The following is a 12,650-nucleotide window of genomic DNA, read 5'->3' on the forward strand; positions in this document are numbered from 1 at the left end:
ATGAACATTTGTGTATAAGCTTTTGTGTGGACTTGGATAAATACCTAGGTATGGAATGGCTGTGCTCCTAGTGTAGATGTCTTTATAACTTCAGAAACTAACAAACTGTTTTCCAAAGTGGAAAACTGAATGCATTTCACATTCAGTGTTATATGAGTTCCATTTATTCCATATTCTTGACAGTATTTGGCATTTTTGATTTTAGCCATTCTGCTGGATGTGTAGTTATGTTTCATTGTGGTTTTAGTTTATAGTTCCTTGATGGCTAATGATGTGGTTGTAAAACATTTGCTTATCTCTTCTTTTGAACTGTCAGTTCAATTCTTTTGCTCATATTTGTATTGGGTTGACCTTTTGTTGCTGATTTGTAATTCTTTTTGTATTCTGGATACAGGTTGTTTGTTACATTTTAAACACAAACATACATACCTCCAGATGTAGCAAATATGTTCTCCCTGAGCCATGCTTTCCCATTTTCTTAACAGTGTCTTTTGGGAGCAGAAGTATTAAATTTTGAAGTTGAATTCATTGATTTGATTTATTTAATGTTTACTAACTTTTGGGTTCTTAGAAATCATTTCTTCCCCTATCCCAAGGTTGTGAAACAATTCTCTTGTATTTTCTTCTAGAAGCTTTATAGTTTTAGGCTTCACAGTTAGGTCTATGATCCATCTTTAAATTTTTTCTGTGGTATAAGGGTTTCCTCAAAAGGATTCTCAGTCAGTAGATTAGATGAGTGTACATCTTTTCTTGGACTCACTATTCTGATCCATTGATCTATTTGTATACTGTTAATGCCAATACCACACTGTCTTAATTATTATAGCTTTGTAAGATTGGTATTGTTTGTTTACATTTTTGATACGATTCAGCAGTGAAGCCATCTGAGTCTGGAATGTTGTTTGGATGAAGGGATGAAAGGTTTTAAACTACAAATTTGGTTTCTTTAATAGAGAAATGATTATTCAGATTTACCATTTTCTCCTGTGTCAGTTTTGGTAAGTTGCATTTTTAAAGAAATTTATTGTAAATTGTTAAAAATTTACTCACAGTATGCTGTTATTGCCTGTAGGAACTATTTTATGTTCCCCTTTTCATTCCTGATATTGGTATCCCTCCTTTCGGGTCAATCTTGTTAGGGGTTTATCCAGTTGTATTAGTCTTTTCAAAACCCAGACTTTGGTTTTGTTGAACTTTTATATATATGTGCATTTATATATAAAATGTTCCCCTCTCAGTACTTCTATAACTGCATCATACAAATTTTGAAATGCATCTTCAGTTCAAATTTTCTAATTTCTATTGTGATTTACCTCATTCACAGTTCATTTAAAAATTTATTTCTTAATTTCTAAATATTTAGATATTTTAAAGTTATTTTTAAAAAATAGATTTTCAACTTAACTCCATGATGTTTGGAGAATATATTTTTTATACATTGTAAACACATATCTATAGTGGAGAGAGAGAGAATATATTGTTTATGATTTCAGTCCTTTGAAATCTACTGAGATTAGTTTTATGGCTTCACCTGTGGTTTTGGTGAATGTTACATGTGTTTTTTTTTTTTTAACATTTTTTTATTGAGTTATAGTCATTTTACAATGCTGTGTCAAATTCCAGTGTAGAGCACAATTTTTCTGTTATACATGAACGTGTATATATTGTCACTTTTTTTTCTCTGTGAGCTACCACAAGATCTTGTATATATTTCCCTGTGCTATACAGTATAATCTTGTTTATCTGTTCTACATTTTGAACTCCCAGTCTGTCCCTTCCCACCCCCTACCCCCTTGGCAACCTCAAGTTTGTATTCTATCTCTATCAGTCTGTTTCTGTTTTGTATTTATGTTCTTTTTTTTTAGATTCCACATATGAGTGATCTCAAATGGTATTTTTCTTTCTCTTTCTGGCTTACTTCACTTAGAATGACATTCTCCAGGAACATCTATGTTGCTGCAAATGGTGTTATGTTGTCAGTTTTTATGGCTGAATAGTATTCCATTTATAAATACACCACATCTTCTTTATCCAGTCTGTTACATGTGTTTTTAAAGTCTTTAATTTCACTCAGGAATATTTTGAGGTTTTCAGTGTAGAAATTTTAGATATCGTTAATTAAATGAATATTGCAGTTGTTAACTGTAGTGTTCTATAAATACCAATTGGGTCAAAGAGTTTAATTATTTTATTTACTTAACTATTAACTAATTACTGCATTCAAATATAATTCACATACCATAAAATCTGCCATTTAGTATATTCACAAGGTTGTGCATACATCACCACTAATTTCAGAACATTTTTTATCACCCGTAGGTGAAACCTCATACCTGTTAATAGTCCCTCTCCATTTCCCCTGCCATCTCCTGACAACACTAATCTCTTTTGTCTATGTGAATTTGCCATATTCTGGACATTTCATAAGTGGAATCATATATTTGGGCTTTTGTGCCTGGCTTCTTCCACTGAATATGATGTTTTCAAAGTTCATTTATGTTTGTTACATGTATCAGTATTTCATTCCTTCTTAGGGCCGAGTAATATTGCATTATATGTATGTACTGTGTTTTGTTAATCCATTCATCAGTTGACATATTTTTATTTCCACTATTTGGCTATTATGAATAATGCTGCCATAAACATTCATGTATAAATTTTTGTGTTGTCACGTATTTTCATTTCTCCTGATTATATCCTTAGGAATGAAATTGCTAGGTCATATGGTAATTTTATGTTTATTTTTTTGAGGAACTGCCAAACTTTTTTTCCAAGCCGGCTGCATCATTTTGTTTCCACCAGCAATGTATGAGGATTCTAATTTTTCTGTGTTCTTGCCAATACTTGTTATTGCCTCCCCGTCTTTGCTGAGAGGCTGTATGTGCTTACTGAGGCATACCTTCAGCTTTCAGCCAGGCTTATAACACTGCCACAGTGTTTGTTTCCTGCTTGTGTAGAGCCTCAAGCTCAGAGGTGATTACTTAGTACCTTTTCAGGTCTTTCTTGAGCATGCCCACGGGCCAGGGCACATGTTCCTGGTCTTCTAGACTCTCAGGAATATTCAGAACTTTTCAAAACCCCTTATGGACATCTCATGCCCCTGCTTTTCCTTTTAGGTTTTTTGGTTAGCGTGTTGTTTGCCCCAACTGCTTCAGATGGCTCGGGTGTTAAACAATTGCAGGTGATTGTTTTTGACAAATGCCCCTGGGGAAAAGGCTGTTAGCACTGGGCAAGCTCTGAGTCAGGTCAAAGAATGAGTAATCTTGCGAGTAGGGGTTTTTAAGGGAACTGCCAGTAAGCTCAAATAATAGCAGTTCTCTGAAAATGGGGCTTTGGAAAAGCTCCAATTCTGTTCCGACTCCTCCAGTGGCTGCTAGGCTCCTCATTTCCGCTATGTTTTTGAGCTGTTGCTTTTAAGGCTGCTGTGGAGCTGGGGAGGGGAAAAGAGAGTGGGGCAAGTTATAATGCCACAAACCTTGCTATTTTTACTGAAATTCAGTCTTTTTTCCCCCCTTGAATAAATGCTCCTTGAATGTTACAAGCCTTTCATTAATTTGTAGAGTTCTGAAAGTGTTGATTTTGACATATTTTGCTAGTGTTCTTGTTGCTTTTATGGAAGAGATGATTTTTGGAGGCCCTTATTCTGCCATTCCTCATGATATCACCCTAATTGTTTTTTAAACATTTTTTTCAATATCCCTACTTTCTCTTTCTTTTGAAATACTTTACAAGTTTTTTTTTTGGAAGACTCACAAGAAGTTGTAAAAAGAGTACAGAGAGTCCTGTGCAGCCTTTACGCAACTTCCCCCAATGATAAATCTTATGTAACCATAGTATATTACTAAAACCAAGAAATTGATGTTAGTATAGTACTATTAAGTTGACCACAGATGTTATTAGAATTTCACCAGTCTTTGCATACATTATTTTTTGTTGGTGGTGGTGTATAGATACATGAAATTTTATTATGTCCAGATTCCTGATTAACACAGTTAGGGTACTAAACTGTTGTGTCACCACAAAGAAACTCCTTTGTGTTATCCCTACATGGTCACACCCTCCCCCCAACCTTAACCCCTGGCTACTACTGATCTGTTCTTCCTCAATATAATTTTGTCACTTTGAGAGTGATAAGTAAATGGAACCATACATAGGTTCTATACACATACACATAGGTAAGATTTTATTTTCACTCAGTACAGTGCCTTTGAGATCCATCCAAGTTGTATCATAGTTCATTCCTTTTTATTGCTGAGTATTAGTCCTTTGTGTGGGTGTACCACAGTTTGTTCACCTAGTCATCTGTTGAAGGACATTTGGGTTGTTTCCCTTTTTTTTTTTTTTTTTTTTACTATTACCAGTAAAGCTGTTATGAAGAGTATCAAAATTTGTATGGTGCAATTAATGAAATACTGAGAAGGGAACACTTTATATAAAAAATGCATAAAAAAGTTCAACTAAACCAAAATCAGGGTTTTTGAAAAAATTAATACAACTGATAAACCCCGAACAAGATTGACCCCAAAAAGTTAAAGAAAGGAGGGATACCAATAATCAGGAATAAAAAGGGGGACATAAAACAGTTCCAACAGGCAATAACACCATACTATGAGCAAATTTTTAACAATTCAACTTACAATAAATTTTTTTAAAAATGCAACTTCCCAAAACTGACAGGAAAAAATGGTAAATCTGAATAATTATCAATTAAAGACATTGAATTTGTAATTTAAAACCTTTCACCCCCTTCACCCGAACAACATTCCAGGCCCAGATGGATGAAGTTATAAGTTTTCATTTCTCTGAGATAAATATCCAGTAGTACAATTCCTAACATATTTATTTATTTGGGGGGGGGGTTGTGTAATTAAGTTTATTTATTTTAATGGAGGTACCAGGGATTGAACTCAGGACCTTGTGCATGCTAAGCACTCTCTCTACCACTGAGCTACACCTCCCCAACTTATTTTTGCGTTGTCTGTTTTACTAATTACTAAAAGAGGGGTGTTACAATTACCTAAGATTGTGCATTTGTCTGTTTCTTTTGTTTCTCTCAAGTTTTTTTTCCACTGAGTATTATGAAGCATTTATTTTTTTGTGAGTTGACTTATTTATTTTTATGAAATCCTTATATATCTGGTGATACTCCTTATTTTAAAGCCTACCTTGTCTGATATTAATATGGCCACTGCAGATTTTTTCTGATTACTGTGTGCATGGTATTATTTTTATCCAGCTTTTTATTTTCAAACTGTCTATATCTTTGTATTTAGCATGTATCTCTAGTAAATGACATTTATTTTTTCTTTTAATCCAGTGTGACAGTCTTTATTTTTTAATTGGAGTGTTTAATCCATATACACTTAATGTAATTACTGATGTGGTTTCATTTAAGTACACCATCTTTTTGTTTTGCTTATCTTGTATGTTATTATGTTATTTCTGCCTTTTTTCCTAAATTGACTATATTTTAATTTTTCATTTTATATTTTTTGTTGGATTTTTTTTAGCTATACCTCATTGTGTTATCATTTTGTGATTGCTCTAGGAAATGCAATATTCATTTTTAACTTAAGACAAACTATCTTGAATTAGTGTTATATTATTTGACCTCAAGTATCTTTAAAATCTAACCTTACTGTAAACCCAGCCCTGATCTATGGGAGCCTGAGAGAAGCAGCAGTCTGTTGATCAAAAAAATCACAGTCTAGAATCGCAAAATCCCTCAAGGCCCGTGAGATTATCATATGCTAGCCATTGAGAATACAACTGTAATTAAGATTAAAAAAAATTTACCCTTTATATTGAGATAAGTTGATTGAGATAAAGTACAAAGAAACCCTTAAAAATCAATTAAAAAGTTCATCAAGGACTTAACAGAACCTAGAGGGAGGAAATGAGTAAAACTGGGAGGGAGAGCAGCAGTGTCTTACTTTATAGGAGCTATCTTTCACATTGTGAATAGAGCCCTCTGGAGTTGTGCAGGGGACAGCTTGTAATGTTTTACATGAGAACCCTTGGGTACGAGTTAGAGAAGATTTTTCTAAGACAGCTGGCTTATGAGACATTTTAAATAGATGAATGGGAGTTTGCTAGACAAAAGAACTAGGATAAAGTACTTTACAGTTAGGGTCTTTTTCAGGGAACAGTGAGGTATTGTGATTAGAAAATAGATTGTATGTATGAGTTAGAATGGTGAGAGATAAAGTTAAAGAGGCACTGTATTTCAATGATTGTAATATGCGTATTTCTTCACATTTTAACGTTTCTGAAAGTAGAATGCATCTCTCATCAGGGTTTATGTTACATACTTCTTGCAGCGAGGGGCAGTAGGCAGTGTATAAGTATTTCATCTTTTGTCCTTTAGACGGGGAGTTCTGAATCACATTTTACATGTTCTTGTCCAGTTATGTTCATAAGAAAAGGTTTTGTTGGACAAATAAATTTAGGAATGAGTTTAAACATGGTTATTGTGATTCAGTGTGCTCATTCCTCCCTGCCACCCCCCCCATAGTTCTTTAACTGTAGAAGCCATAGGCCCAGAGAGGTTGCATTAATTTGGTAACATTATTTTTACTAAATTTTCAAATAGAGTGTAAGGAACTATTTTGAGAATGCAGGAGATGCGCAAAGGACTGACTTCTTAAGAAGAAGTCACAGTTATATTCTTTTTAATTGTATTCCTTAAAACCAAGAGGAGACCAGTTGGGGATGGAGAGACTGACAAGGGGACAGGATGGTTTTTTTGTGTGGTGATGGAAGTGTTTCATATTTTGATTTTGGTTGTGGTTACATGACTATTTATAATGAACTGAACACTTAAAAGGGGTGAATAAAAGGAAACAGCCAGGCAGCTCAGTTGTATTTCCCCTGTACTTTTCTTTTTAAATAAGTTCTAGGAATTTTTATTGTTAGACTAACAATACATAAATCACGGAGAGATGTCCCTAATGAAATGATGATCAAGTGTTACTGTATCTGCCTGCTGATCCTTCATTTTCTAAGGACTTAAAGTATTTTCTTTTTGTATTAGACTTTTTTTTTTATAAATGTCAGTGTGAATAAATCAATGAATTATCTTTTCACCATCAGCTTTCTTTAAATAGAAAAAGGGACAAATTTCTTTTTTATTGCATACTTAACTGTAGTTGCACAATCTGTGATTTTATTAAGAGAAATTCATCTAAATATAATTTGTTCTTCTAAATCATTATAGACTATTATTGTAGGCTGTGCCTCATTCTCCTAAAGCAGCTTTGGGGTATTGATCCTGTTAATATTATTGGTAACCTCCAAATGAGGAGGATGGTCACCAGTTTGGAGGCAACTGGAAGAGAGCTTGAGCAAACTAGAGATCAGTGGGAAATTACACAGAGGTAAATTTTACTGCATAAACTAGCGGGATGCCTTCCATGGAGGCTGACCCAGTTATGGCCACTGGTCCATTTCTTGCTTTCAGTTGGGCTGGAAGGTATCACTTGGGTGGAGTTCTGTCTTTTCCTCAGTATTGAGCCATATTGTGATCCATTTTGGAAAACAGACTTCCTCAAAGCCTGTTAAATGTAATTGAAAATTACAGTATCTATGATACCCATTGTGAAGGTCCCACCCCAGTCATTCACAGATATTTAGGGATAAGGCTCTTGACTGGACTCCTCCAGGACTTGCTGTATGCTCCCTAAAAACTTTCATTTGTTCAGTATTTCACTTGTTAGAGAGAGTTAATTGTCTATCATGCTGGTTGGGTGCAGAACTTTGTTATGATAGACCTTAAAAAAAAAAGAACATTGAAATTAATTAGCTGCAGTCATTGGCTGTTAAATACTGTGGGAAGAAAATCACATGATCTGATTTCTTCTGTTATATTTTAGTTCCTCCAACTTAAAAGTCATTCTCCTTTCTGAATGTACTCGTCCTACCTCTAAAATGTTGCCCTACATATAATAGGCAAATCAAAGGTTTAATAAACTAGTATGTTACATGTATTTTCAAGGTAAAGTGAAGATATTTTTATATTTGTGTGCATTTTACATATCACTTATTTTCAGAAGTATTTCTCACTTGTGCTTGTATTTTGTTTCTGTTTTTTTAGTGAAAATATTCTCTTTGGAATGGGAAATCCTCTTCTTGACATCACTGCTGTAGTGGATAAGGATTTCCTTGATAAGTAAGTATTAAACTTTTTTATATGTACAATGTGAAACTTAAAGAAAAACTGATGAGAACTTTAGAATTTACTTTCTTAACATCTTCAACTGGAGGAAAACTCCAGAAATATAAACCTGCCATTAGCAAGTAGAATATTATTACTTATTAAATAATTGACCATACTTTTCCCTGGGAAAACTTAGGTACGTTTGTTCATTCCTATTGCTATTTTCACTTGAAATTTATTTTTAATTTTTTCAAGGAAGAAGTATGTGGTTTACTTCATGATTTAATTTCCACATTTAAAAATTACTATCAATGAACTACATCTATAGTGGTACCATAATAACATGAATGGGAGAAGGAATAGGATTAGAAAGGGCAAGAAGAGTATCAGGACATAACCCAAATGCCATGAATTTCCACTATTTTCCCCTAATAGTAACTTACAGTGTTGTTAATTTAGCTGAGAAATCATTTTGTGTTTATTTATTCTGACTGTCTGAGATTATTTGGTACAAGAAAAAAATTAAGTACTAAAAAAGGATTAATAATGAGAAATCAAGGTCCTTCTACTTGATCACCCCAAGTTCTATGTCCAGGGGCAACCACTTTTAAAAAAATATTGTTGAGGTATAATTTACTTGAAATTCATAATTTTAACCATTTTAAAGTGTATAATTCAGTGACTGCCAGGACATTTGCAGTGTTGTGCAACCATCACCACTACCTAATTCCAGAACATTTCATCACCCCAAAAAGAAACTAGTACTCTTTTAGTGGTCATTTCAGTATTTTCAACCTGCCCTCCCCACCTTGCCCCAATCTCCAGGGAACTGCCAGTCTGCTTTCTGTTTCTATGGATTTGCCTATTCTGGACATTTTATTTCATATAAATAGAGACATACAATATGTGGCCTTTTGTGTCTGGCTTATTTTACTTAGCATGATGTTTTTCAAGGTTCTTCATGTTGTAGCATGTATCAGTACTTCATTGCTTCTTAAGGCAGAATAATAATCCATTGTATACATACCACATTTTATTTGTCCATTCATCCATTGATGGACACACTGATGATGGATGCTTTGGGTGGTTTCATTTTGGGGCTATTATGAACAAAGCCGCTGTGAATATTTGTGTACAAGTTTTTGCATGGACATATATTTTCATATGTCTAGAGTATACATTTTGGAGTGGAATTGCTAAGTCACATGGTAATTCTGTGTTTAGCTTTTTTAGGAACCATTTGACTGTTTAAAACACTGGCTGTACCATTTTACATTCCGACTAGTTACAGGTGAGGGTTCTATTTTCTCCACATCCTCAGCAAGACTTGTTCTTTTCCCTTTTTAAAATTATAGCCATCCTAGTGGGTATAAAGTCATATTGTGGTTTTGATTTACATTTTTCTAATCACTGATGATGTTGAACATCTTTTCATGTGCTTATTGGCCATTTGTATATCTTTGGAAAAATGTGTATTGGAATTCTTCACCCATTTTTTAATTTGTTTTTTGTTGTTGAGTTGTAAGATATATTATATTATATATAATATAATATATATTATATTATTCTTAATACTAGAACCTTATCAGATGCATGATTTGCAAACACCTTCTTCCATTCTGTGGGGTTTTTTTCCCCACTTTTTTGGAAGTGTCCTCTAAAGCAATAAAGTTTTTAAATTTTGATGAAGTTCAGTTTATCTGTTTTTCCTTTTGTACCCTGTGCTTTTGCTATCATATCTGAAACCCATTCTAAATCTAAGATCATGATGATTTGTGCCTATTTTCTCCTAAGAGTTTTAGTTTTAACTCTTAAATTTAGATCTTTGATCCATTTTGAGTTAGTTTTTGTATAAGATGTATCTTAAGGGTTCACTTCATTCTTTTGCATGTGAAAATCTAGTTGTCCCAGCATCATTTATTGAAGAGACTGTACTTTTCCACACTGAATGGTGGTTTTGGCATGCTTGATGAAAATCAGTTGACCAGGGGTGTTTGGGTTAATTTCTGGATTCTCAGTTCTATTACATCAGTCTGTATGATTTTCCTTATTCCAGTACCACACTGTTTTGATTACTGTAGCTTTGTAGTGAGTTCTTAATTCAGGAAGTGTGAGCTCTTCAACTTCGTTGTTGTCTTTCAGGGTTGTTTTGGCTATTTGAAGTCCCTTGCAATTCCATATTAATTTTAGGATCCTCTTGTCTGTTCCTGCAAAAAAGGCAGTTGAAAGTTTGAATGGGATTGCATTTAATTTGTAGGCTGGTTTTAGAAATATTGCCATTTTAACAATATTAAGTCTTCTAGTTCATGAACAGGGGATGTCCTTCCATTTATTTAGGTTGTCTTTAAGTTGTTTCAACAGTTTTTAGTAGTTTTACGTTCACAAGTCTCACAGTTCCTTGGTTAAATCTAATCCTAAGTATTTAATTATTTTTGATGCTATTGTAAGTGGGATTTTTTTTTTTTAATATTGTTTTTGGATTGTTCATTGCTGGTACATAGAAATACAACTGATTTGGTGGGGAGACAACCATTTGTAACAAGTTTTGGTTTTTTTAAATGTCTTAGAGATTACCTCCATAACTCTTTATTTGGATAAATTCAAATGTCGAAGGATCAGGCAAGAATTTATAAGTGTGTAAATTTGGCCTGTTGTAATATAATAGGAAATGGGTTGGGGGGTGTAGGACAAACTGGAGGATGTCTTATCCTATGAAATTCAGATACAAATTTAAAAAATATACTTTGCTAATCAGAAACATGCCTGCAAACAATTGTGTTAATGGTTTTATTTCTTCTGATTATCTTGTGCTTTTAAGTAACATACATACATTAAATTTTTTTCTTACATCAACTTTTGATAGAATCCCTTGACTTCTCACTATATAGAATGAAGTTAGCAGTGCCCCTACTCTTCCCTCTGCCACTTCTCCCTTATTTTCTAAATTCTGTTAACTTTCTGCTTCTACTTCTAACTGTAACTTTCTACTTTCTAACTACTGTTTATATTTTTAATATTCAGATTGATGTTTTCATTCTGTTATCTATCTATAATTGTCTTACCAACTTTGAATGCAAAGTGATAATGAAGGTTGAAAATCTTTTATCTACATGTATACTAGCATCACTGTATTAATCACTTTGCAGAATTAAATGGCATCCTAGGAATATAGAGTAGGTTTAACGTTTGGCATGTAGTTAGAGTACATCACCATATTAACAAACTAAAAAAAGAAATCATATAATCATCTCAGTAGTCACAGAAAAAGTGTTAGCCAAAATCCAATGTATTTTCCTGATAAAATTTCTTATAGCAGTTGTGGAATAGAAGGGACCTTTTTTAACTTCATGAAATTTAAGTTGGGGAAAAGCCTACTGATAATGTAATTTTTACTGGTGAAAGTCTGAATAATTTCCCCGAAGATCAGAAACAGTTCAAGGATGTCGGCTTTCACCACGTCAGAATGTATGCAGTGGTCCTGGAGAATCCAGTCAAGGCAATTAGACAAGAAGAAAGAAAAGACATCCAGATGGCATAAGAAGAAATAATTTTTTTATTTCCAAAAGGCATTGTCATTTATGTAGGATAACTGATGGAATCTATAAAAAAGGATACTACCTGATTTCAGTAATTATTATAAAACTATAGTAATCAAAACAATGATACCAGTGTAAAGTTTGATGGCACAGAAAATCCAGAAATAGATTCACACATAAATAGACAGCTGATTTTCGACAAAGGTGAAAGGAAGTTTGGAGGAGAAAGGATTGTCTTTTCAACAAATGGTGCTGGCACAATTGGACATCCACGTACATAACAGTGAATTTGGATCTGTATTTTGTACCATATTCAAAATTAACTGATAGAACTAAATATCAAGACTAAAACTATAGAAATTCTATACAGTAATATAGGACAAAATCTTTGTGATTGATTTAAGGCAGAATTCCTTATATACAGAATACAGAAGTATGTTCTATAAAAGAAAATATTGATGAATTGGACTTTATCAAAATGAAAAAATTTTGCTGTTGGAAAGACACTGTTTTGAGAATGAAAGGACAAACCACAGGTTGGAAGAAAATCTTTGCAAAGCATTTGTTTAATTCAGTTAGAATATATAAAGAACTCTCAAAATTCAATCAGAAAAGAAGCAACCCAACAAAAAATGGGTTTTTGGGCGAGTGATTTGAACATTTACCAAAGATACATGGATGGCGAATAAGCACAGGTAAAGATACTCTCTTTAGTTATCAGAGAAATGTAAATTGAAGACACAGTGAAATATTACCATACATTTGTAAATTGCTAAAATTTAAAAACATATCAAATGTTTGGCCAGATTATGGAGGAAGTGCAGTTTTCTTCTCATGGGAATGTAAAATGTTGCACTGATTTTCAGTCTTAGAAAGTTAAACACACATATGCTATTTGGTCCAGCCATTCCTTTCTTAGGTATTTACCCAAGAGAAGTGAAAGCATATGTCCATACAAA

At 33.4% G+C, this 12,650-nt stretch overlaps 1 protein-coding gene across 2 annotated transcripts in view; it reads left to right on the top strand.

Annotated features, from left to right (window-relative positions):
- ADK (adenosine kinase) overlaps window positions 1-12,650 on the top strand; it is a 414,549-nt gene that overhangs the window by 21,967 nt on the left and 379,932 nt on the right. For both annotated transcript variants that reach the window (XM_010963146.3, XM_045522789.2), the window contains exon 2: window positions 8,093-8,167. In XM_010963146.3, the coding sequence (XP_010961448.1) occupies window positions 8,093-8,167 (75 nt within the window). The remainder of the gene's footprint in view (window positions 1-8,092; window positions 8,168-12,650) is intronic.

Source organism: Camelus bactrianus, chromosome 11 (assembly GCF_048773025.1).
Source record: "Camelus bactrianus isolate YW-2024 breed Bactrian camel chromosome 11, ASM4877302v1, whole genome shotgun sequence".
Lineage (NCBI taxonomy): Eukaryota > Metazoa > Chordata > Mammalia > Artiodactyla > Camelidae > Camelus > Camelus bactrianus.